At 49.3% G+C, this 26,431-nt stretch overlaps 1 protein-coding gene across 3 annotated transcripts; it reads right to left on the bottom strand.

The window, feature by feature from the left end:
• Positions 1-513: 513 nt before the first annotated feature.
• Positions 514-25,889, bottom strand: ANKRD16 (ankyrin repeat domain 16). Of its 3 annotated transcripts, none has more exons than XM_074984214.1 (8): positions 25,785-25,883; positions 23,730-24,084; positions 21,820-22,040; positions 18,259-18,301; positions 16,605-16,713; positions 10,648-10,809; positions 2,401-2,479; positions 520-832 (listed from the first exon to the last, which is right to left on the bottom strand). In XM_074984214.1, the coding sequence occupies exons 1-8, from the start codon at positions 25,822-25,824 to the stop codon at positions 672-674; spliced, it is 1,170 nt and encodes a 389-aa protein (XP_074840315.1). In that variant the 5' UTR covers positions 25,825-25,883; the 3' UTR covers positions 520-671. The 3 variants fall into 3 exon arrangements, with proteins under 3 accessions (XP_074840314.1, XP_074840315.1, XP_074840313.1); XM_074984212.1 differs by lacking the exon at positions 25,785-25,883 and adding an exon at positions 24,718-24,850 and having other exon boundaries at positions 521-832; XM_074984213.1 differs by lacking the exon at positions 2,401-2,479 and having other exon boundaries at positions 514-832; positions 25,785-25,889.
• Positions 25,890-26,431: the final 542 nt, after the last annotated feature.

The following is a 26,431-nucleotide window of genomic DNA, read 5'->3' as shown; positions in this document are numbered from 1 at the left end:
GATGTGGATTTTTCAATGAGATACCTTTATCTTCACCTCACTTCCCAGTGTTGGCCAGGCCTAGAATTGTGTAACCAACCCAGAAACCAAGTAGCTGGTGCAGGGAGGTTGTGAAGACCAGGACTTTAACAGGGCTCCAAAAAGTGCTAGACAAATTCATGGAAGATAGGTCCATCAGTGGCAGGGATGGTGTCCCCAGCCTTCGTTTGTCAGAGGCTGGGAATGGGCAACAGGAGAGGGATCGCATGTTCTGTCCACTCCCTCTGGGGCACCTGGCATTGGCCACTCTTGGAAGACAGGATTCTGGGCTAGATGGACCTTGGGCCTGATCCAGTGTGGCCATTCTTATGTTCAGGGACTGGCAGAGAGCCTTCCTACAACGACGGAACCCTACGCAAGTGTCTGTATGTCCCGTCCTATGGAGTGTCTTACCAAATTACATCCTGTGTCAAATTCTATTTGAGACATTTCTATATATGTTTATTCCTAATATATCTCCAATGGCTTCTTCTGCTTTGTCCTTTTTCATGGACAACTCCCAATGTCATAAACAGGTGTTTGCCTGAGTCAGGCCGTCAGGATTTGGCCCTTTGTTAATAGTTCTATCCAGCCCAACACAAAACAGCGATGAGGAAAACACACTTTTATTCTCTCGTCTCTCGTCTGTCAGTTCACGTGCTAACGTTTATTCCCTCGAAAAGCTGTAGGACGTCTGGTTTCTTAGCAAGCTGCCGCGCAAACGTTCCAGTGTCGTCCAAGGAATCCCTTAATCCGGCCTGCAGAAGAATCCACACGCAGACCGCATGCTGGCCTGCGCAGGCCATGTGCAGGGCTGTAAGAAGACAGGACATTGACATGGAAATGACATCCGCAAACTGGGATTTGTATTTCATAAACAGCGCAAGTGCCAGACTCCCAGCAAAGGGAATGAATCAGAAAAAACTGGCCCTGGATGAACAGAAACAGCAATTCCTTTTTCAGTTATTGCGGCCTGTCAATGCCCTGCGTTCTGCGGTGGTGGGCCTTGAAACTGCACTGCTGTGTCCATGATGGATGCAGACAATGGGGGTGGGAGATTAAATAAGAACGGTTCAGTTTGTTTTGTGCAGCCAGCAGCCGTGCTGAAATCAAGTACCATCCACAGAATCTCTGTACGCTATCACTAGCAAGAAAGATAATCCAAGGTCCCTCAATCCGCAGCTACCTCTTTAAGAGGAGACTGGCCCCAACCACCTACAGAATCTGCCTCTGTGCGCCTTGGAAAGGAAAGGAAGGTTTGTACTGTGCAGGGCTAAGCTGTGTAACGGTATCCATGGAAACCATGCAGCACTCAGGACCAGCTCCTCCGCGGGCGTACATTGATGGCTAAAAGCTCCACTGCATTCAGCAGAGCTGTGCCGATGTAGGATTTGTTGCTGATCTGGCACACAATCCCCAACCGTACAACACATCTTGTGTCAGTCTTGCTGAGAAGCTATAAGAGGGTTCCAGCACGGCTGTTGTGCCAGTGGGCAGTTCTCTCTGCCCTTGGTCTGGGTAGCTAGGTTAGCCAGTCTGCCTGCCTCCTTTCTCTGCCCAATCCTGCTTGAGCACCAAGCACAGGGTGCCAAGAGTTCCCCACTCGCTTTCAAATCAACTGGGAATTGAGGGTGTGCAGCGTCTCGCAAAAGACGGTCACCACCTCACAGTTCTCTGTACAAGGTACATCGCTGGACGTGACCAGACACCCACTGCCCATGCCACTAGCATACACAGCTAAGGCAATGTGGGACGGAGGTCCAGACTAAACCAGAACATGCTGATATTAACACAGGAGGGCACCACGGGTGAGCCAGAGTCACTGACTCAAGGTCACGGAGTTAAAAATGCTGCTGTTCAGGTGCCCTGAACCACTTATATTGGAACTGGGACAGATGAGCATGACGGAGCCTGAACACACTCAGTCTATAGCACTGACTGAGAGAGACGGCATCAGTGGGAGTGAGAGATTGGTTGATTGGCTGGCTGGCTGGCTGATTAGGGGACTGCTCATGATGACTCTCAAGCCAAGTATTTAACCCGCTCTGATCACTCTGGAGAAGCCGGGAGTTGCCATGTTGACTTAGTGGAAAACCATTTCATTTTAGAAGCGCTGCTCCGAAGGCAGACTCAATTGGTATCATGCACAGATGGCACTGCCAACTCTAGGCAACGGCTACTGTGACTAGAAGCACCTCCAAATTCCACTTCCTATTCATTTACAAGTCACATGTCTGGCACTGGTTGCAGGTTAGGCAATGAACACACTGTGCTGTGACCTTTCTGGGGCAGGGATCCTGCCTTCTTCCCTGTCAAAGTGTCCACTATCATACGGATGCTGAACAAACAACCACCACCAACCAAGCTGCCGGAGGGCCTTACCAGATCGACCTTTCCCGTCCTTAGCCTGCAGATCAGCGCCAAGGGACAAGAGCATTTGGATGGTACTCGGATGTCCTTCCTGCATTTTTAAGCACAAACACACCTGCTGCATGATTGTTAAGCACAAGCAGCCCTTTAAATCTTTCATGCATGAGCCTAGCATAGCGGGCAAGTGCAGGAATAGGAAAATTCCGTGGGAAAGCAATGTTTACAAGAACTCTGTGCATCACCAGCGAACACCACCCTAAGCAAACTGGCAAACCTTGGGAGAGCGACAGATATGGATGCAGATTCTCTGGCCCAATCAAGGAGCAGAGAGAGGGGGGCTTGGGCCAATCAGGGCCTGCCTCAGCCCCTGGCCTATCTCGGAGCAGCAGTAAGGTGTACCTGGCTGCTAACACCCCATGGGGCTATTCCAGCAGGCAAAGACAGCCAAAAGCCAAGCAGTGTTCCTGCTACACTGCCTCTTCCCCAGCAACGTCTCCCGCACAGGTCCAGAGCTTGGAGAGGTCTGTACCAATCAGCAAATCCTCCTCTGCAGGGGAATCCTCCACACTAGTCATAGAAGTGACATTCCCTGTCCCTTTGTGCGGTCACAGTGCTGAGAGACCAGCCACTGACCAGCACTGCTGGATGACATTTGCATTGGCCTTTACAGCTGTTTTGCCCTAACAGCTGCAAGCAGAATTGCAGGGCTCCCTTATGATTTAACGCCTTCTGTCAAAGTTATTAGTCCTTAAAACTGTGCTACCGGTAAAGCACGCACCTACCGTAACCCCAGCTAAACAGCCCAGGCATGTTTAGGAAGTGTCAGAGAGAACATAGGGTTCAATCCAGTCAGGCACTGAGCACCCTCAGGTGCCCCTGAACTCACCAGCAGAAAAGAAGTCAGCTGGAGCTGAAGGCAGCCAGCACTTCTTGGGAATGCTCGGCGCCGTCCTGCAAGCACTGTTCCCCATAAGCCGAGCGCTTGGGCAGCCGCCCAGGAGAGATTCAGGTGCTGCCCAGCTGGTTAGCAGAGCACCCACAGCTGGCAACCTGTGTTTCTACTGGTGGTTCACATTCACACATGCCTTGGTGCACATAAAATTTATTTTGCCCATGGATGAAAAAACATCAGCGGGAACAGTGACACTGGCTGAGTACCACTGAATGGTCCTTTTTCAAATGCCGGAGCCGACCCAGAGGGAAAGGATAATGTTTTAACCCTAACCCTCTGGGCTGAAACTGCCAACATGGAAGCCCATTCCTGCTAACTGTAGCGGTGGGGTTTTTTGATATGGTTTCCTCTCCTCTGTACTGAGTGTCCCATCACTTCACTGACTGGCTACATAAGGAATCTAGAGTCAGGTCTTAAGTGTATCCCTTCTTCACCAAGCCAGCATGGAAAATGCCCAGTACCTAGAGAGAAGGGAATGGTACTTTCCAGCCAGCCTGTCTGCTCCATTCTGGGAGCACACCACTCTGAGCAGAGGAGTGTTGCGTCACTAATACGAACGGCCTCTGAGACAGAGACAGGCCCAAGCTGCAAAGCTCAGATGTGCATCTGGCTCAAGAGCCAAACTTGAGGGAGTTCAGCTCAGGCCATGCTCTGCATTTAGAGCAACGCTGAACTCTGGAAGATCCTCCTGCAAAAAAATCACCCTGATCCTAGAGCTCTACACCCACCTGTCCCGTTACTCAGTAGAGTTCAGCTGGCAAGCCAAGTGGAATTGAAAGGCTCCAGGACTGAAAGGCTGCACCTGCTTCTGAGGACTTTAAAGAATGTCCCCGTTGTTCTGTCATCAGTACAGCTCTACTCATGCTAGCAGAGGTAGGAGAGCTTATGTAGAATGACCTCTGGCCTCAAGATGTTTCCTGTTAGCACGTTAGTGCATTTCAGGACTCAGCTGATCATGCCTTTCCCCTCCAGCCATGACTAAGATCAAACTATTAAGGCCATGTCTGCGCTACAGGGACCAAACTGGCATAGGCCCCTAGCACAGACAGCCTCCAGCAACAGAAGGGGCTTTTCCATCACTGCAGGTCACTACCTCCCATGCAACAGTAGCATTCCTCCATTGACCTAGCAGTGGTTACATGGGGGAGGTGGTATCCAAGGTGGCAGAGCTTCAGTGAACTCAGGGGTATGGATTTTTCACACCCCTTAGTACTAGAGCTACGTCAACCAAAATGTGAACTGTAGGCCAGGCCCGAATGAAATTACCTTTCTCCTCCGCTGGCCAGACAGTCCCAGGATCCCTGATTAACGGTTAACAATAGAAACACTGGCAGCTGGTGACTTGTGAAAAGGAATAGGGTTCATTAGGAATCTGTATTTTCTCCCATGCTGGAAATCTGGCCTGGGTCTGGTTACTACAGAAGTCCGGGATGGCCACTCCTGGGGGTGTATTTTAGACCCAGAGACCTATGTCTTATTATGGAGACAAGTACCAGAGAGGTAGCTGTGTTAGTTTGTACCTTCAAGAACAACAACAAGTCCTGTGGCAACTTATAGACTAACATATTTTGGAGCATAAGCTTTCATGGGCAAAGATCCACTTTGTGTCTTTGCCCACGAAAGCTTATGCTCCAAAATATGTTAGTCTATAAGTTGTCACAGGACTTCTTGTTGCTCTCTATGACTTATTAGTAACTTCTTTCTGATCTGGATTTGCTATCTATTTGCATTAGCCCTTAGGGCCCTGGGATTTTCCAAAGGATTACTATGATATCTAAAATCATACAAGAACACAGAGATTGCCTCAGTGACACAGATTAATGATTCATCGAGTCCCGGATCTTCACTCTGGCTGTAGCCAATTTTGGATGCTTCAGAGGAAAATTTAACTCTCTCGTTTCCTCTAAATAATGCATCTGATTTGGTTGTTTCTTCCTCACTCCAGCTAGTCGTGCTTTGTTCTACTGCATGAATGTGAATAGCCCCTTTTCAATTTGCTTGTATAAGCTGCATATTCCCTCTGCTCGCCACACCAATGAATTACTGTATGCACACACTGACAGCAATAAAAATCATCAGCCAGCAGATGGTTTAGCTACAGCCACCTTAGCAGCAAATTGAGTTGAAAACATAAATTTAATTTTCATAGCTTTCTAAATGCAAAAAACCAAAACCCTCTGTGCTCCACATTGCAAGTGACACTGATTCTGGAAAAGGAACAAAAAAGCCATTAAATGTTTTGCGAATCAGATGGAAACTGTCTGCTATGGCACAGCTGGGATCCTTTCCAAAGCACATTTCTATCCCCCTACCCCCACCCCAAAACACACACATGCATGTGAAAGAGGGCTTTCAACACAGCTTCTCAGTGAATGTGGTGGCGAAACTGGGAGAAAGGCCGCCTGTGTGGGAGCCACCCTGCCACGGATGGGATGGGACAGGGGAGGATAATGTTACCCACTCTCTCTGTAAGTGCCATTGACGTATTTGTGAAAGAAGGATCAAGTGTCTCTAGACAACACCCTCAGTGCTGCCTGTTAGAGCTCCTGAGACAGAGCTCCTTCAGGCAGGGCTGTCCCTCTTTGAGGGGTGGAAAGCGCTCAGCACTTCCTGGGGCTGCTGCAAACACACATAACAATACAGGGGCTGTATTTGTAGAATTCAGGATATTACAGAGTCGCTGCCAAAAATTCTTCAGCCTGTAGCCAATTACCCCTTCCTACTTCTTCATGTAGGAACCAATGATACAGCCAAGTACAACTTCGATGTGATCACGGCAGACTACGTAACCCTTGGGAGAAAGATCAAGGAATACAGAGCACAGGTGGTCTTCTCGTCTATCCTCCCTGTGGAAGGAAGGGGTCCGCAGAGGGATCGTCAGATCACAGAGGTAAATGCGTGGTTGCGTAGGTGGTGTAGCAGGGAAGGATTTGGTTTCTTTGACCATGGGATTCTGTTTCGTGAACAGGGATTGCTGAGAAGAGATGGGATCCACCTCACTAAAAGAGGAAAGAGCATCTTTGCGGGCAGGCTTGCAAACCTAGTGAGGAGGGCTTTAAACTAGGTTTGTCGGGGGAAGGTGACACAAGCCCGGAGGTAAGTGGGGAAGGAGGACGGAACAATCTAGTGGGTTTCCTGGGTGAAGAGGAGAAAGTGGGCCAATCGGCCCCTTCGCTAAGATGCTGGTACACTTATGCCAGAAGCCTGGGGAACAAACAGGAAGAATTAGAGGCCCTGGCACAGTCACACAAGTATGAGGTGGTTGGAATAACGGAGACTTGGTGGGACGATTCGCATAACTGGAGCACGGTCATGGACGGTTATAAATTGTTCAGGAAGCACAGATGGGGAGAAAAGGAGGAGGAGTTGCGCTCTGTGCGAGGGAGCAGTGTGATTGCTCAGAGCTCCAGTATAAGGAAGGAGAAAATCCAGTTGAGTGTCTTTGGGTTAAGCTTGGAGGTGGAAGTAACAGAGGTGATGTTGTAGTTGGTGTCTGTTATAGGCCGCCAGATCAGGGAGAGGAGATAGATGAGGCTTTCTTCAGGCAGCTTAGTGAAGCTTCCAAATCACAGGCCCTGGTTCTCATGGGAGACTTTAATCATCCGGACATTTGTTGGGAGACCAATACATCAGCTCACAGACAATCCAGGAAGTTTTTGGAGAATGTTGTGGATAACTTCTTGGTACAAGTGCTGAAGGAACCAACCAGGAGCCGTGCGCAACTTGACCTGCTGCTCACAAACAGGGAAGAACTAGTAGAAGAAATAGAAGTGGGAGGGAACCTGGGCTGCAGCAACCATGAGATCGTAGATTTCAGGATCCGGATGAAAGGAAGAAGGGTGAGCAGTAACATACAGACCCTTGATTTCAGAAGAGCAGACTTTGACTCCCTAAGAGACCGGATGAGCAGGATCCCTTGGGAAACGAAGATGAAGGGGAAAAGAGTTGAAGAGAACTGGAAGTATTTTAAAGAAGTCTTACTGAAGGCACAGGAGCAAACGAGCCCGCTGTGTAGTAAGAAATGCAAACATGGTAGGCAACCAGCTTGGCTTAACAGGGAAATCCTTAGTCAGCTTAAATTCAAAAAGGATGCATACAAGAAATGGAAACGTGGACAGTTGACTAAGGAGGAGTACAAACATACGGCTGGAGAATGCCGGGCAGTAATCAGGAAAGCGAAAGCACAATTGGAACTGCAGCTGGCAAGGGATATGAAGAGTAACAAGAAGGGTTTCTACAGGCATGTGAACAATAAACAGGTTATCAGAGAAGGTGTGGGGCCATTACTGGATGAGGGAGGTAACCTAGTGACAGATGATGCAGGAAAAGCTGAAGTACTCAATGCTTTTTTTGCCTCAGTCTTCACGGACAAAGTCAACTTCCCCATGACGGTCCTAGATGATGCAGTATGGGAAGGTGGAGGGCAGCCATCTGTGGGGAAGGAACAAGTTCTGAGCTATCTAGAAAAACTAGATGTGCACAAGTCCATGGGTCTGGATTTAATGCACCCCAGGGTACTGACGGAATTGGCAGAGGTAATTTGTGAACCTTTGGCCATTATCCTTGAAGACTCTTGGAGATCAGGGGAGATACCGGATGACTGGAAGAAGGCAAATGTAGTGCCCATCTTTAAAAAAGGAAAGAAGGACAATCCAGGGAACTATAGACCCGTCAGCCTTACCTCAATCCCTGGGAAAATAATGGACGGAATCCTCAAGGAATCCATTTTGAAGCACTTGGAAGAGGGGAAAGTGATCAAAAGTAGCCAACATGGATTCACCAGGGGCAAGTCCTGCCTGACCAATCTGCTTAGCTTCTATGACGAGGTAACAAGCTCTGTGGACGTGGGGAAGTCAGTGGATGTGCTATACCTTGACTTCAGCAAGGCTTTTGATATGGTCTCCCACAACATTCTTGTCCATAAGTTAAGGAAATATGGATTGTATCCTTGGACTATAAGATGGATAGAAAGCTGGCTTGATGGTCGGGCCCAACAGGTAGTGGTCAATGACTCAATATCTGGATGGCGGTTTGTTTCAAGCGGAGTGCTGCAAGGCTCGGTTCTGGGGCCGGTGTTATTCAACATCTTTATTAATGACTGGATGAGGGACTGGACTGCACCCTCAGCAAGTTTGCAGATGACACAAAACTAGGGGGAGAGGTAGATATGTTGGAGGGCAGAGAGAGAATCCAGAGGGACCTGGATAAATTGGAGGACTGGGCCAAAAGAAATCTGATGCGGTTCAATAAGGAGAAGTGCGGAGTCCTGCACCTGGGGCGGAAGAATCCCAAACATTGTTACAGGCTGGGGACCGACTGGCTCAGCAACAGTACGATGGAAAGGGACCTAGGGGTTATGGTGGATGAAAGGCCGGATATGAGTAAACAGTGTGCCCTTGTAGCCAAGAAGGCTAACGGCATACTGGTGTGCATTAGGAGGAGCATTTTGAGCAGATCTAGAGAAGTAGCTATTCCTCTTTATTCGGCACTGGTGAGGCCACATCTCGAATATAGTGTCCAGCTTTGGGCCCCCCCAGTATAAAAAGGATGTGGATTTGCTTGAGCAGGTTCAGCGAAGGGCAACAAAAATGATTAAGGGTCTGGAGCACAAGACCTATGAGGATATGCTGAGGGATTTGGGTTTGTTTAGTTTACAGAAGAGAAGGCTTAGAGGTGATTTAATAGCAGCCTTCAACTTCCTGAAGGCGAGCTCAAAAAAGGAGGGTGAGAAACTGTTCTCAGTGGTGTCAGATGGCAGAACAAGGAGTAATGGTCAGAAGTTGAAGAGGGAGAGGTGTAGGTTGGATATTAGGAAAAACTACTTCACCAGGCGGGTGGTGAAGCATTGGAATGTGTTGCCCAGAGAGGTGGTGGATTCTCCATCCCTTGAGGTTTTTAAGTCCTGGCTGGACAAGGTCCTGGCTGGGATGACTTAGTAGGGGTTGATCCTGCTTGAAGCAGGGGGCTGGACTAGATGACCTGCTGAGGTCCCTTCCAGCCCTGTGATTCTGTGACTTGAGCCCCCAGATGACAGCCTCACGGCTCCTGAGCGGAACGCATTGGTGAAGCATCAGTGCCACCACTGTGAGTACAGTATGACCGCCTGCCCCTCTGTGCCCAGCCAGCACTGGTGATTGGTATATGGAGGGTAGGAGGGATGGGAGAAGAGGAAGGGAAGAGCCACAGCCCATCCACAGCCTACTCTCTCTCCCCCTTTCTATTACCTACGACAGTGGTTTGCAATCTACGGCCCATGGGCAACATGCGACTGTCTGGGGCTCCACCTGTGGTCTGCAAACCCCTCCAGCTGCTCCCTCCCTCTCATGCCTCTTGTAACTGGAAGCCCACACTTCCCACTCCTTCCTACACTTTGCGATGAGCTGCAAATCACCCTGGTCCTGCTCCATTTCCACTCCTCCCCACCCCTCCCTGAGCTGGAATCCATGAATCAGCTGTTCCTAGTGTTCCAGCTGTGGGCAGGAGGGGGAGCTGCGGGGGCACACTCCAAAAGTGCTGGGGAGGGAAAGGGAGGATCAGGTAAGTGTGGGGCACTAGTGCCCCGGTACATGAGAGGCACGAGAGGGAGGGGGGACGGGGAGGGGTCCACTGAGGTAAAGGAGGGCCACTCATGTGGCCCACCCCTTATTTGTGATCGCCCCTCCCTGCCGGAGGGACACAGGCATAGCAAGAAGGAGCAGACACTATATTCCTACATCGGAATTCAAGGCGGCCCCCTGTACCCTGTCAGATCTTTGCACACCTGTTCAGGGTCTGGCCAGAAACCAACCCAACCTATAAGCAAAAAGAGCAGCCCGGCGCACCGCTGCATTGGCTGTTGCAGCAGGGCACGGGCTGCAGTCTGAAACGGCTGGCTGTGGTAATTGCTTGTTAATGTCAGGCTTGGCCCATAACTCGCAGGGACCCAAACCGCTAGAGAGGCAGGAAGAGGACGAGGAGGAAATCTGACCCAGGAGTTACTGCCAGCTCCACTCCAGCTACCAACGAGCAGGCCAAGTGTGAGTGGCTGAGTCAGCCTAAACCCAAGGGGACCCACATAAGCAAACGCATGTTCGTAAGGTCAACTCTGCTGACTTCTGCTCTTCGGAGGTGCTATGCCCCTAGTGCTCTCAATGGCTCCATGCCGACAATGGATCGGTGGGGCAGCTCTACGGTATAGACAGGTCAACTCCTGTAGATGGCAGACGGTGTACCATTCAGGAAGGTGCGAACCGAGCCCATCTTCAGGATAATGACCAACCCAACACACTATCACCTCTCATGTTGTGAGCAGTGGAAAGGAGACAGACCTTGGCGGCATAGTGCAGCGCCGTGAGCCGGATCGATGTTGCTTTCTCATGGACGCTGACGCCGAGATCGGAGACAAGGAACCGGATGGCTTCGTCCTGGGCCGTGACTGCTGCCCGGTGCAAAGGCTGGGCACCTACTGCATCCGTAGCTGTAGAACAGGCCTAGTGGGTGGGAAGGAAAGAACCAGCGAGGAATGATTGTCAGCTTGTGTACAAGCAATGTATCTGTGCGTTCCCATGACAGCAATGCACACAGGCTTTACTCATCTGTCCAATAAATGACTCACCCTTGGCCAGCAGGGTTACATAAGGCTGGTATCAAACCGCTGTGTGTGCAGTTCCGTCAGCTCCTTTGGCAAGCTTTCAAAATGATTCGCAAAGGCTTGTGGGCCCAAATCACCTCTCATTTGCACTGGTGTCAATCAAGAGAAGCTTCACTGTCATCAGTGAAGCTATACTGGTGTAAAACCAGTCCAGGCCCATTGTCTAACCAAGTACCTGCGAAACAGTATTCTAGCAACAGCAAGATCATAACCTTTTGATAAACAGCCTGCGTACCAATGGATTCTAGACCCAACACGTAGTGCCAGGCTGGCAAGTCAAATTTGGATTTGAAAATTGGTTTGTACAAGGGGCCCCAATTTTCTTTAGGGCCTGCGGGCACTACAATAACTTGGGTTACAGTTAATCATAAGCAAGGCTACATTTTAGTCAGGGGCACCTTTAGTAAAAGTCACAGACAGGTCACAGGCAGCAAAAAAAATTCACGGTTCATGACCTGTACATGACTTGGACTAGACACCCCGCACTAAAACTTGGGCCAGGGAGCCACACGTGATCTGGGAGAAGGTCCAGGAGGTCACCGGTGCTGGGGGAGGTGGCGCGGCGTTCCTGCTGTGCTCAGGAGAGGGTAGGGGCAGGCAGCAGTGTACAGTCTGGAAGACCTGGTGTGGAGGAGGGCAGATCAGAGTGGTGGTGTGGCCCAGGACTGACACTGGCACAGGGGGCTGGGAAGGTTGGTTCGGGCTGGGAGGCTTCCTATCTGGTTCTGTGCAGCTCCCCAGAAGCAGCTGGCATCTCCCTGCAATTCCTATGGGAAGGGTAAGTCAGGGGTGCACCTACATGTGCTTTGCCAGCCATGAGCTCCGGCTCCACAGCTGCCATTGGCTGAGAGTCAGACCCATGGGTGCTGTGGAGGTGGATCTCATGAAGAGGACAGTGCACAGTGGAGCTGCTTGGACAGCCCCAAAGCCGGCCACACTGGCCACTGGAAAAGCCACAGAGGTTACAGAAAGTCACAGAATCCATGACTTTCATGACCTTTGTGACAGACACGCAGCTCTAATCATAATCATACTAGGCTCCCATTACTTCTTTCAATTAAATTTCAGTTGAATACATTTATGACAAAAATTCCCCTTTTCAGTGTTGCCAGGTCTCACAATTTGATAGCAAGTCTTGTGACTACATTTAGTGGTTTTTTTCAAACCCCAACTTCTGGAGTCAGTATGAACAGTTTTTATTTAAAACGCACTTGTGTTTTTAGCTTTGATGGCTGCATAGACAATTTTGAAGACCAGGAGGCAAATAAAAAGAATGCAAAATGCATTTGTCTCATACCCCCTCCATTTTTCTTGAAGACTGGCTTATGAATATCAATATGCCTAACTTGGAAGTGCTTGTTGCAAAATGCATCATGGGACATGTTGATTTTAAAATTACAGTCTGCTGATTATGTATATCCTATTTTTGTGCATGTATCATGCTTGTAGGTGAAGTTAGAAATATGAAGTGTGGATCTGTTTATAATTCTAAATGCACTAAGGAGGACCATTATTGAGGCTCTGGAAACTGAACATCTTGAAGACCAAGACAATGACCTGTGAATGGTGGTGTTTGTCCTGTAAGCTCAAATTGTGCTTAGTCCTAGAAAGACATGTGGCCAGGTCACCTGAGGCTGCAACCCATTTTGGATATGGTACTTTTCCACTAAATGTGAGTAACATTTGAACTGAGCACAAAGAATTCCTGCCGTGGGCAAAAGGAGTATGAAGTGGGGAGGAAACCAAATAATGGGGCAGTCGCCAGATGCCAGGAGACCCTACCCTCCCACTTACCACCTAAGATGCCTGTTGGAAACATCTATGACTGAACAAGGGGGAAGGATCAGGCCCAAAGGAGGAGGCTGCTTAGCTTGTGAAAGATATGCTTAAAAATGCTGTTTAGGCTAAGGATTTACATGTAACAAGTTTCTGAGTGGATGAGGATAAGCTGGCATTTTTTGTTTATTATTACAGGAATTTACTTTGATCTGACTGTTTTCACTTGCAACCACTTAAATCCTCCTTTTTGTATGCAATACAAACACTTTTGTTTACTATCAAGCCCAATATAAATACTTGTTACAACACAACCACAGTGCATAGATCTCTTTCATTGATAAAGAGGGCTGATCAGACCTTATGAGTTTTCTCTGTGCAGAACTTTTATACAAAGTAAAACACATTTATTTGGGGTTTTGATCCCTTTTGCAGGTGCCGGTTGTCAACCCCTTACAGCCAAGCCCTCCTGGAGCTGAATAGCTTCAGCATCTGTATTGCTGGGTGGGTCACTGTTGCCCCAATTCTGTACCTTTATTGGAGGGGAGATAAGAGCTTCTGATCCAGCAGGACAAGGAGTTGGGGACCCCAGAGAACACGAAGGCTTGATCAGTACACCAGGGAACAACCCCAAGGGAATTTCTGTGATTAAACCCATCACATCATTAATACTGTCACAGACCAAGATGGGGGTAGTTAGGGCCCAGTGGCTGGAGCAGCAGCAGTCAGGTTTGGTAGTGGGAGCAATGGCGCTCAAGAGCCCGAAGTACCCAAAGTCAGCGTCAATGTGCAGATTCAAGGACTGGAGCAGAGCTGACACAGAAGCGATCACAAATTGGAGGCATACAGGCTGCACGGCCATTGGCTTAACACTGCTGCTGGGTTAAAGAACACATTTGTTGGTTCCTCCGCCCAGTATTCCCTGGGGGCCTCCCACCCAAGTATTAACCAAGCCCAACCCTGCTTAACTGCCAAGATCAGACAAGACCGAGCACACTCAGGGCGGTATCGCCATAGACAGCCAGCTGAGCCGTCTGGCCAATCTGGTGATTCTGTTGTAAGCCACCTGTGTATCAGCCTCTGTTGTTCACTAGAGCGGAGGAGGTTGGCGGTCAAAGGCTCAGCTGGAAACCCTAATTCCTGACAAGTGTGTTTTTTTGTTTTGTTTTGTTTTTTTTAAGCTGATGATTCCTAAGCAACTCTGCTGATTTTGAGGGCCTGACTGTTGATTTTTGAAAGTATAAAGTTGGCAGTATAGCCTGGTTAGTATTTGCCATGCAACCTTTGTAGCACTGAGATAGCCCATGAGGACCAGAAACGAAACTTTCAGGAACTGAACAGTTTCTTCTCATTGTCCATGCTGTGAGAAATGGAAAGCTTGAATCAACTCCAAAAACAGTAAGAAATAAACTAGATGTCTTTGTATTCTTTGCGGGCTTATAGTCTAAGTTGGCAATGGAACACAAGTAATGGAAGTGTTTGTTATTCGAAATATGCAATTGGATCTAACAGCAGCCTTATGACCATTTTAGAAAGGAAACAGAGGTCACTGGAAAGAAATATGGATGGAACAACTGCTAGTAGTAGTAGCATCCTTCAGTCTACATAGACTATGGATCGCGCCCTTCGTAGTTCTGTTTGGCATCCTCATTTGCAGCGTCGGCTGTGACTGTGAAGACCCACACGAGAGTGACAGTCCTTGCTGCATCTGTTGCATATGTAATGGGTGTCTGGCAGGTCCTTGCTGTACTTTCTGTGGGCTCGCTTCTCCTTTGCTAGCTGTCTGATCCTCAACTCACCCTTCTGAAGGCCCTTGTATAATTCCTGCCTCCATCTGCTGCGATCGTCTGTCAGCTTCTCCCATCTGTCTGGCTCGATGTCTACTTCCCTGAGGTCTCTCTTGCAAACATCTTTGTAGTGCAGCTGGGGGCGTCCGGGAGGTCTTTTGCCAGAGGCTAGCTCACCATACAGGATGTCTTTTGGGATCCTTCCATCATTCATCCTGTGGACGTGGCCAAGCCAGCAGAGCCACCACTGCTTGAGGAGGGTGTGCATAGTTGGGATTCCAGCTTGCTCAAGGACAGTAGTGTTGGACACTCTGTCCTTCCACGATATTCCAAGGATGCGCCTTAGGCAGCGCAAGTGGAAGACGTTCAGCCTCTTTTCCTGGCGGGCGTACAGGGTCCAAGTCTCGCTGCCGTAAAGGAGGGTGCTGAGGATGCAGGCTCTGTAGACTTGCATTTTGGTGTGAGTGTACAGCTTGTTGTTATTCCACACTCTCTCGCTGAGTCTGGACAGAGTTATGGCTGCTTTACCGATCCTCCTATTTAGCTCAGTCTCCAAGGACCGGGTGTCAGTGATGGTGGACCCGAGGTAAACGAACTTGTGGACGACCTCTAACGTATAGTTTTCAATGCTGATTGATGGAGAAACAGCAACGTCCTGAGCAAGTACGTTTGTCTTCTTTAGGCTGATGGAGAGCCCGAAGTCCTTGCATGCTTTGGAGAACCGATCCAGCAGCTTCTGAAGCTGGTCTTCTGTGTGTGACACGACAGCAGCGTCATCTGCGAACAGCACGTCTCTGATGAGGACTTCCCGCACCTTAGATTTAGCTTTCAGCCTTGCAAGATTAAACAGTTTCCCATCAGATCTTGTGTGCAAAAAGATGCCCTCTGTTGAAGATCCAAAGCTGTGTTTAAGGAGGAGTGCGAAGAAGATCCCGAACAATGTCAGAGCAAGGACGCGTCCTTGTTTGACGCCGCTCCTGATGCTGAAAGCATCCAATAATGTGCCATTGTATTGGACGGTTCCTCTCATGTCTTCGTGGAAAGACTGGATCATCTTGAGTAACCATGGCGGACAGCCTATCTTGTGGAGCAGTTTGAACAGTCCATCCCTGCTGACCAAGTTGAAGGCCTTGGTTAGGTCGATGAAGGCTATGTAGAGTGGCTTCCTCTGCTCCCTGCAACAACTGCTATAGGTAAGAAAAGGTCACTTCCTACGAAGTCAGCCTGCTGTGGAAATCCACTGGCCCTTGGGTTGTCCCTGGCAACTGTCGGAACACATCTGGTGTAAGTTTAAGCTAGAGAACCAGGAACACCCGGGTGTTAATCTTGGCTTTGACACCAACTCCTTCTGTAGCTTTAGGCAAGTAAGGTTCTTTATAAGCACTGTGCCTCAGTTTCCCCATCCCTAAAAAAGGAATGGTACTTAGATCCCTGTATCACAGAGCGTGTGTGATGATCAAATACCTACCCGATATTCACTCTGAGAGGGAAAAGCTTTAAGGCTCACATTCGCAATGCTATGTCTGCACTACCCCAAAAGATGGACCCACTCAGGGTCGAACTTCCAACGTTCGAGATGCAAGGAGTAAGGGAAGTCAATGGGAAAAACTTTCCCATCGACTTTCCCCAGTATAGACAGCCAAGTTAGCCGAGTGCAGGAATGTCAGCTGTGCGACTGCCATACCTAGAACTGCATTTCTGTGCTCAACTTACTTTGCCTAGTGCAGACATAGCCTGAGACACCAAGCTCCCAGTGCATCTCAGGGAATCCGGGTCTAACTATTGATTGTGTGAAGGGCTTCTCACTACTCACATGAGAAGCCCCACTGAGCCAACGATAACTTGGTAAGAGCTCACCAGTGAGAATCACAAACACACAGTCTGTTCTTCAGTGGAATCACCGCACCACGCACTTTTCACTCAGTTCTGTCACTTCAGTGGGAGTGTGCCTGAATAAAGTCCTCAGGATCTGGCCCCTACAAGCACACAAGCTAATCACATCCTCTTTGCTGGGAGGCACATTGTAGCTGGAACCTGGAGGAAAGGCAGCACAGGTCTCTTGACACCCTACCTTATGCTTTTCCAGAAGCAGCTGAGCTATGCCAAGGTGCCCATTCTGTACCGCATCCATAAAGGGAGTCACTCCGCATTTGTCCCTGCTGTCAGGTTCATACTGGCACCTTGGAAAGATCACAAAGAACAAGCCTGTAAAAAGACAGGGCCGGATTCACTGGGGAGTACTGGCTGCTTTATGTTGTGGGACTAGCCAAGCGGTCAGCAACCTTTCCGAGGCAAAGTGCCAAAATTTGACCTTTTGACCTCTATGTACAGTCCGAGTGCTGGTGATACTTTCCAAAGTCACTTCCAGTCCAACTTACAACAGCTTCATTCATAAATTTACTGTCTAGGTGGTGGCTGGGAGCATTTTCTGGTCTTGTGTTAATCCACAGGCAGCCTGGCTTTGAGCAAGCTCCCGGCTGCATGGGGGAGGAGGGGCAGGGCTGGGCTCCCGCCTCGCATGCTGACGAAAATCGGCTCACGTGCCACTCTTGGCACCCACGCCGGGGGGCTGCTGACCACTGGACTAGTGCATAGTAGCTGGAGTGGCTCAGTGAATTCAACTGGAAGGATTCTGACCTGTCTGCAAGGCATTCCAGCATTCTCTCTCTCCTGCATTATACTGGGTGCCAGCACATGCCTTTAGAGAGACTGTGGGCTCTCTGGGAGCTGTGATTTGTTTGGCCCGATTGCTGCAGGGTTAATTTCTCCCCTAGGCGTAGGATGGAGGGGCAGAAGGGCTATGCACCATGAACTCTCCAAACTGGACATTGCAGAGGTCACAGGCTGGCACTGGGTGAACTGCGCCCTTATCGCCCTGTTTCCAAGGACAGCCCTACATCAATCGTTATTAGTGTGAGGCAAATGCCAAGGACCTTAATCAGGCAGAACTGACTGCAGAGCGAATGGGAATTCGACCTGAATAAAGCAGAGGATCTGGCCCAAGGACAACAGTGGATCAAATCCACCCCATGCTAATTGTAAACCAGGGTTTAGCAGGCCTGGGAGTGGGGTGGAGTCTGATATTGGGGCAGCTGTGCATGGAGGCATCACCTCACATCTTTTAAGCGCAGCTTCAACAGTGGGGCAGTGCTGGTCAGAAAGAAAGTATGGCCACCACAGGTAATTCAACGCAGTTTCCCAGCAGTCTTTGCTGCCAGGACTTTATGGAGCACCAGGCAGAAAATACTGCTACCCAGCCAGGGGAGAGAGGTGCCCACATCTCAGGGTGAACCCCTCTGCTGTGGCACAGCAGGTCTCATTAGTGCCAGCAAATGCAGCAGCTGGGCTCAGTCAAGCCCAGAGGAATTACACCAGCGATAAACTAAGCCCAGATGGACCTCTCATTGTTGTAAGGGCCCAACCAAACTGAAGGCAATTGGAGAGAGTCAGCAGAGAGCCTGGTTACGTAACTGAGGCCTGTACCACGGTGAATACTAAGGCAAGCCAGAGAGTAAATACATCTGAAAGAACCATAATCAGCTGTGAAGAGTGAGAGGCAACTGATAGGTTCTCAGGGCTCGCAAACATGCTCTGGGATTTCTAAATGGCACCAATGTCCTTTGTGTCTATTTAGTCGAAAAGGCAGAGAAGGGAGGAGGAGCGCATGTGGGGGTGGTTCAATTTCACAAAAAGAAAAAAAAAATGAGGACAGGAAGCCTGCTTACCGCTCTAGGAGTGCTTTCACTACGTCAAAACAGCCATGCATCGCTGCGAGAGAGAGGAAGTGGAGGGTAATTCATGTTTTCATTTTTCCTCCCACCTACAAAGGAAAAACAAGCGGGTCTGTGCCCCCCCCCGGGCTTATTTGTGATGTCTAATGAAGCCCTACAAGATTTTTAATTAAAACCATTTAGTGCTGGTTATATTTTTACTTGAGATGTATCAGCAATATCCCATCTTCTGGATGTCCTCCACAGACTCTCCTGACAAACAGGAGCAGGAAGTGGAGTGGAAGCTTTGTTTGGCCTGAAGAGTGTGTGTGTGTTTTGAATCTTAACAGATTTTTAATCCCATTTTGTGAAGCCTTGTTAAGGAAAAGCAGCACAGAACAATGAGTTTTAAACCCTCTGCAATATATTCCCTTTCACTCTCCATTGCTCGGGTTTTACTTCTTTGATAATTCAGCTGGGCACGGCTGGTACATGGCAGTGTAAGCCACACTGAGTGTAGGGAGCTGAGAACCGGACATTGCTAGGAACATGCATTTCGCAGATCTGCAGTCATTCATAGAGCCTCCTGGGGTGGGGAACTCAGGGTAAAGGGCATCTGAATTGCAAATGTAAAATCCTCTCTGGGCCTTCCTGATATGTGATACTTCAGCAAAAAGGAGGAGGAATCTGGTTTTTCCTTTGTAGGCCAGTTTCATGTAACAAAATGAAACTTACAGCCGCTGCTATCAGGCTGTTTACCGGGTGGATAAAAACAATGATTTAAAAAATAATAAAAATTGTATTATTTGACTTATATTGGATCTTCTTATTCTTTTAAATCACCAATAAAATACAAAATTCCTCATTTCAAAGATAAGTTACAATTAAATCTTATCTTAAGCATGCTACACGTTCACTTACACGCACTTCATACCCATATGCCTACAATCTCATAAAAATGAATTAATTGCTGTGGTTTGTCCACTTAACTACCAGCTATTGGTTCTTGAAAGTTCTGGGCTTTAAATTTCTGTTTCTCAGCAGACTAAAAAGTAAGACACAGGCCAGACAGGAGAGTTTTTGTCCTGTGCTTATGTGACCCCAGGGGCACTGAGAACAGGCACGAGGGCATGCAACTGAAACACCAAGAAGAGCCATTTTTTCTAAATTCAGTTACAAAAGCAGTATTTCAAGATCGGCAATGCACATCAGTACCAGACAGTCCTTAATAAATAACGCCAAACCATATATTTGTCACCCCGTTTTAAGAACAGCATACACACAATGATTTATATCAGTTAAAAAGCTAAGTTACCCGTCTCCAGGCTTTACCCACCTCCTCCCCCACATCTGCCCTCCTACACCCAAGTTTAACCCCCATCCTGCAAACCTGCCCGCTCCCAACTCCAGGTTTAACCCCTTCAGCCCCAAACTGCTGCCTCCATCCCAGGATTTACCTGCTCCAGCTGATGAGGTCTATGTGCTGCCACTGCTCTCTGCCCCTGTGTGGCCGTGTAGCTCCAGCAGGGGAGGTTTGGCTCTCCTTCCCCCCAGTTCTCCTGCCAGCTGACTTCCCCCAACTGGAGCCCTGCCAGCTCCCCTCCCACCACCCCGCCACAGCTGACTGCTCAGTGGCTCCAGAAGCTGCTGCTGCTTTAGCAAAAAATCTAAGAGGTGGAAGCAGCTTCCAGAGCCACAAGTGGAGCCAGCAGTGGCAGCTCTCGGGGCTGCAAGTGGCTCCTTAAGGAGCCGCAAGTGGCTCCTTAAGGAGCCGCAAGTGGCTCCAGAGCCACAGATTGCTGACCCCCGATGCTAGGGAGAGTGAATTCTCTGCTCTACTGGCTTGGCTGAGAGGCAGCTAACCTTAAGCTCATGCAGTAGAGCACAAGGCTTTAGCCCCTAAGGTCACAGGTTCATTTCCTCCTGCCGACAACTCGGGTGTGTCGGCCTTACACTTATGGCGGTAGAACTTGGCCAAGCACAGCAGAAGAGTTACTTAAGACACCATTTTAAAGACAGAGAGAGACAATGTATAGGAAAAAATGGAAGCAGCAGAGAAAGAAACAGTGGAGTGGACTGGATTAGAAAGAAAAAGGGAAGACATTATTCAACACACACAGAGTTTCCTATATTCCCCCAGGCTTCTGCTCCAGAAATACTGTCATGGATTCTGGGCATAAGAGAGACTTTATCTGGGAATATTTTGAAGAAATTTGTTCCATGGGTTAAGAAAGCACACATGACAAGTGTAAGCAGTGCAAGAAGTCGATGCTGAGCCTAGTTGCAAGAATGAAACATCTAAGGAAAACTTCTTATTGGAATAGTCACAGAGGGGTAGCCGTGTTAGTCTGTAAATTCACAAAACAAAAAAGCAGTCCTGTAGCACCTTAAAGACTAACCATATTATTTATTAGGTGATGAGCCTTTGTGGGACAGACCCACTTCTCCTCACCTGGAAAATTCAGAACAGGTCCCGAGGGCGCTGGATGAGAGGTTCAACCTCTATTAGCTCCAGATTGACAGAATTAAGGTTGTGTAACGTGAAGTGACATGAACCTTAATTGTTTGTTTCTTGGTTTTCAGAGGTTTGAGTGTAGTTGAACTCAGTGTTTGGAATGCATAAGACACTGTCAGGCAGCCTCAACTCTGAGTTAATTAACTAAGTGACCAAAAACTTGATTAAGCCTTAAAACATAGGCACCAGGGCTGGAACCCCACAGGAAAACAACAGACAGTGTCTCAGCACACACCAGTGGGGCTACTGATCAGCTCTTCCCTCTACCCATGCTCAGCTATTTAGCAGTGGGCAGGAGGAGCTGGGGGGAGGGGACAGAGTAAGGGCATGGAGTTCTCGCCCTGGGAACAGGTGGGGCAGGAAAAGGTGGGGTGAGGTCTGGGGTGGAGCAGGGGGGGTCAAGCACCCCCAAGGAAATGAGAATGTTGGTGTCCATGCCTCAAAGTACTCACGTGAGGCATGGTAAGTATTATCCCCACACACATACTGTCAAACTGAGGCACAGAGTTGTTAAGGGACACTGAGGCTGTGGCCACACTTGGCCAAAACTTCAAAATGGCCATGCTAATGGCCAAATTGGAGAATACTAATGAGGCGCTGAAATGAATATTCAGTGCCTCGTTAGCATGCTGCTGGCCACAGCAGTTTGAAAGTGCCATGTTTCGACCGTGCACGGCTCGGCTACACGGGGCCCTTTTTGAAAGGAGCCTACCAATTTCGAAATCCCCTCATTTCTATTGGCTTTTGAAATTTTGGCCAAGTGTGGCCACAGCCTGAGTGAATGAGGATCTGAACAGAGGCAAAGAGACACCATCCCTGCCCATCCTGGCTAACAGCCATTGATGGACTTGTCCTTCATAAACTTACCTAGATCTTTTTTGAAGCCCGTGACAGTTGATAATCAGACCCAATAGCAGGAATACATTATCGGCCTTCACACAGGCACAGACCCAAACTGCCATTTTTGCAAAAACTACAAGTGATAAAAATTATAGCCTTATGCTCTTCTAATCCCCAAAGGACACAGACTCCTCCCAGGACATCAGAACTAGGGTCCATACCTGCTGTGTGCAGAGGAGTTCTCTTTATTTTGCTTTCTGTCTTCCAGCTGCTCGGAGACACGCTGAGCAAGTAGTGTATGATCTGGGGGTCCCCCTCGCGACTTGCTATATGGAAGCAATTCCAGCCATCTTTGTTCTTTAACAATGGGTTCGCTCCATGCTCAATGAGATCTTTAATCACCTCCAAGTTTCTCCTGGTGCATGCCATCATGAGGGGAGTCCTAGAAAAGAGAAGGGAGAAAGGAAAACAAGCACAATGTATCTTCATTATACCTCTGCCTGCTCCACGGCTGACTTGGTGTTTCCTTTTGGCCTGTGATTCTATGACAGTTTGGCCACCCAGGGTGGACTAAGATTATAGGCCTAGTGAACATGGTGCATGTTATCACCTTGTCCTCTTGCAGCTGGCCCCAGACAGGACAGATGACCTATTAAAGCCACTACAAGCTAGGGAAGATCTTTAGTTCAAGAGATCAAGGTCTTCTTAGAGCAAAAATCTTGGATTCTTCCCCCCAGTGGTTGGTTTGGCGGATCACCAACCTGCCTGCATAGGCGCACCATATGAACATGTCAAAGATTTTAGGGCATCATTTTCTCAGTTAGCTTGGTCACTGTGTATCCTGGCTGGCTGGACTATTTGGGCCCAAGTAAATTGAAAGCAATGTAAGTGTGGCCATGAAACTGGATGGTTACAGCACCATACGCAGAGGAAGAGCCAAATTGCTGACACTGGAAAATCTCCAAAAACAAGAAGTCCTAAGATACCTTAAAGACTAATATGCTTATTTGGGCATCAGCTTTCATGAGTAAAAACCACTCTGAGAGGGGTACGGAGTGGAAATCACAGAGGTAGGGATCCGTGTTTCCTCTATTTTTTCCCCCAGCATGGGCGGAACACATTTTGCTACATGCACCAGACATGTGCCGATGGGTGCCACAAATAGAAACACAGGCTGCCGTCTGTGGGCACGCCGCTGATCGGTTGGATGACAGCTGAATCTCTCCTGGGCAGCCGCCCATGCGCTCATCTTACAGGGAACGCTGGTAGCTAGGTTGATAGATAAATAGACATGTCAAAAGAAGAGGGTTACTTATCACTGTAGGACAGTGTCAATGAGGCCAGTTCAGTCAGGATAGATCTGGATTAGGTTATGATTTCTTGGCCTATGCTCCAACTTGGTGTTTCCCAATTTTATTTGGCCACGGAACCCTTTTAAACTTGAAAGAATTTTGCAGAACCCCATTCCCAGGCTCTATCCCCATCGGCCCCCAGATCTGGCCCCTATCTCCAGGCTTCCCCCACCTCCGCCTTCAGCCCTCAAATCTGCCCTGCCATCCCCAAGTTTTACCCCACATCCTGCAAACCCGTCCCCCCACCCCTCAGTCCCAAACCCACCTCCACAACCCCAGGATTAACCAGCCTCAGCCCCCAAACCAGACCTTGGGACTATTCCATCTGTGGCACTGGCTGGGGAGCCTACGCTGGGTGGCCACAAGCGCCCAGTGGAAGGAAGGTTGGTAGAGGTGTCCTGCTGGATGGGGTGAGCCATGCCCACCGGACAAGTGTGGCCCCTTGGGTAGCAGGGTAAGTGAGGCAGGAGCTCTCTGCAGCTCCCTGCCCTGCCACTGCTGAAATAATGGAACTAAATTTAGACAGTTTAATAGCCAGACCCCTACCACCGCCCTAGTGGCCATTAAACCAATTAAAATGTAGATTTACTGTTTCAATGGCGGCAGGGCAGGGAGCCGCAGGAGTGAGCTATTGTAATGGAATATTCTCACAGAACGCTTATTTTCACTGCGCAGATCCCCGTGGCTCTGTGAAACACTGCTCTTAATACTCAATGCTCCCTCCCAAACACATTTCAAACCCTCGGCCGATCCTACCATGAAACAAGCCAATAACCTACCAGTCTGCTTTTTTCAAGCAGTCTATCCTTGCACCTTTATCCAAGAGATACAAGACGCAGTCCCTGTGACCCATGGAAGCTGCTTCATGGAGGGGCCTTTTGTAGTCATTATTAAACATCTCAATGTCCATTTCCAAGGCGTCTACTAAATGGATCAGAATGTTCAGGCGACCATGTCTGGCTGCGTAATGCAGGAGGGTGTCACCAGATTTCCCATAGTGTTTCCGCCTCACTTCCTTGCTCATTTCCTCGTCCCTCTGCAGCTCATCTTGGAAAAGGTCCAGCTTGCCTTCTTGAATCAGCCTGAGAAGTTGTTTCTGATTTTCTGCTTCAGCCATGGAGAAATGAGTGGCTCCTAAGACATTAAAAACAACAGGACAAGCAGGTTTGGGACAGGGAGATTTCAAAATAAAACTATTTGAATGGCTAATTGGAAAATCTGTTATCATGAAAACAGCCTTAATATAAACTCAAAACAAGGGTGTTGGTTTAAGCATTGACCTGCTAAACACAGGGCTGTGAGCTCAACCCTTGAAGAGGCCATTTAGGGACTTGGGGCAAATGGATTAAAAAAAAAAAAACTGTCAGGGATGGTGCTTGGTCCTGCCAAGAGGGCAGGGGACTGGACTCAATAACCTCTGGAAGTCCCTTCCAGTGCGATGAGATGTGTATCTCTTCATACTTATTTAAGTCTGATATCTGATTAAAATGGCCACAGGAAAACTCAGAAAAGTGTATGCTTGTGAAAAAGTGGAAGTACAGTGTCTTAAAAAAGCTTTTTATGAACAAAAACACTCCCCCCAATAACTGAAGATGCAGTAAATAATAAATCAGTATACAGTCTTATGCATAAAAACAGCAGTTATTTAATATTCAACCATAACATTTGCATCTTATCAAAGCTAAAAAAGCTTGTGGGGTCAGGTACGCCAAATGAAGAAGACCCACGCTACTTGCATGCGTCACATTAAAATGATTAAAGGCTCACATCAGATACACCAGAGTCCTCTGAAGGCTTCTAGAGTTGCAGCTACAGCAGTGTGCTGCACTGAATTCCCTCCCCTCATGCAGGCTGTCTTATTTTGGACAAATAACATTTGCCCTGAGACTTTATTTGAGGAGCACTGTGATGGCTGCTTTGGAGCAGAGCTATGGAAACAGACCTGTGTCCTTATCTCAGCTGGATGATCTACAGCTGCCTTAGCAAATGGCTGAGGTTATGCTAGTGGGTAGAGGTGCCTCCAATGGGGAGGGACAGCCCCGTCTTAAGCTCTGTTCTGGTTGTTCAGATTTTTTTAAAAAACCTTTCCAAAAGGAGGCATTTGTCCTGTTTGTTCTTGCCAGCTGGTGCGTTCCCTCTCTTTTCCATCCGTATGCAGAACAATTTTTTATGTGCGCAGAGACAGTGTGAATGCGCACCCCCAGGAGAAACACAAACCTTGCTGTGAGTACTCTGCTAATCAGCTGGGTGGCATTTGAATCTCTCCTGAGCGGATGCACAAGTGCCCAGCTTACAGGGAACAGTGGTGCAGAGGAAACTGTGCATGTTTGGCAGTGGGGGGTGAGTGGCAATACCAGTCCCTTGCAGGGGAGGAGGCAGGGTTGGGGTCAGGAAGAGTTCCAACATGTTGAGGAGATGGCTGGCAGGGTTCCAGCGACCAGCAGCAGCAGCAACAGCAACCTCCCAAGGGGACCCATGGGGTTCCAGCGACCAGCAGCAACCTCCCGAGGGGACCCATGGGGTTCCAGCAACCAGCAGCAGCCTCCCGAGGGGACCCATGGGGTTCCTGTGACCAGCAGCAGCCTCCCGAGGGGTCTCACAGGGTTCCCATGACCAGCAGTAGCCTCCGGAGTCTCCCCATGGGGTTCCAGCAACCAGCAGCAGCCTCCCAAGGGGACGTGCAGAGTTCCAGCAACGAACAACAGCATTGACCAGGGATGCAGTGGGGCCCTCGATGGAGCATGGGGCGGGGTGAGGGGTCTCCTATTTTCTATCTGGGAAATACGGCCACCCTGACAACTGGGCCCTTTGCAGCCCTGAGTTCAGTTCCCCACCTTGCTGGTAGTCAGAGGCGGGGCAAGTCAGGCAGCTCATCCGCTCCTTGCTGGCTGCACCAGTGACACGGGGATCTGTTGCGAAGCACTTGGCAATGTGTTGCGCTGGAAAAGAGCGAGAGATTGTCACTGTCACCCACGGGGCTCATCCACCCCCCCCCGCATTTCCCCGGGGTGCTGCCGGCCGCAGCCGATGCCGCCCTGATGCTCCCCAGCAAGGCACAGCAGTGGTGGGACAGGGGCCCTCTCCCCACAGCCCCAGCGCTCAGACCAGTGCCCAGCACTGCCCCTTGGGAGGGGCTGCCCCCACCCTTGGCGCGCAGGGCTGAGCCGGGTGGCAGGCGACAGACAGCCAGGCCTGGCACATCCCATTGCCTGGGCGTTCTGGGGGAGTTGGTCCCCCCAACTCCCAGGCCCCGGGGGGCATTGCCATGGTGACGCTGCCCCTCCTGCAGAAAGAACCCCCTCAGCCCCAAGCCACCAACAACCCAGCAGAGTGACGCCATCAGGCCACAGCATGACGTCAGCACCCGCATGACGCAACCCTGGCGTCGTGATGACGCCACGGTCGGCGGGCGTGAACAGCCCCCGCGTGAGTCTCCCCGCGAAGGGTTAAACTGGACCGCTGTGGGAGGGAGGGTGTAAAC

Source organism: Carettochelys insculpta, chromosome 1, assembly GCF_033958435.1.
Source record: "Carettochelys insculpta isolate YL-2023 chromosome 1, ASM3395843v1, whole genome shotgun sequence".
Classification (NCBI taxonomy): Eukaryota; Metazoa; Chordata; order Testudines; family Carettochelyidae; genus Carettochelys; species Carettochelys insculpta.
The sequence above is the reverse complement of the archived record's forward strand: the minus strand, read 5'-3'. Positions and strand labels throughout refer to the sequence as shown.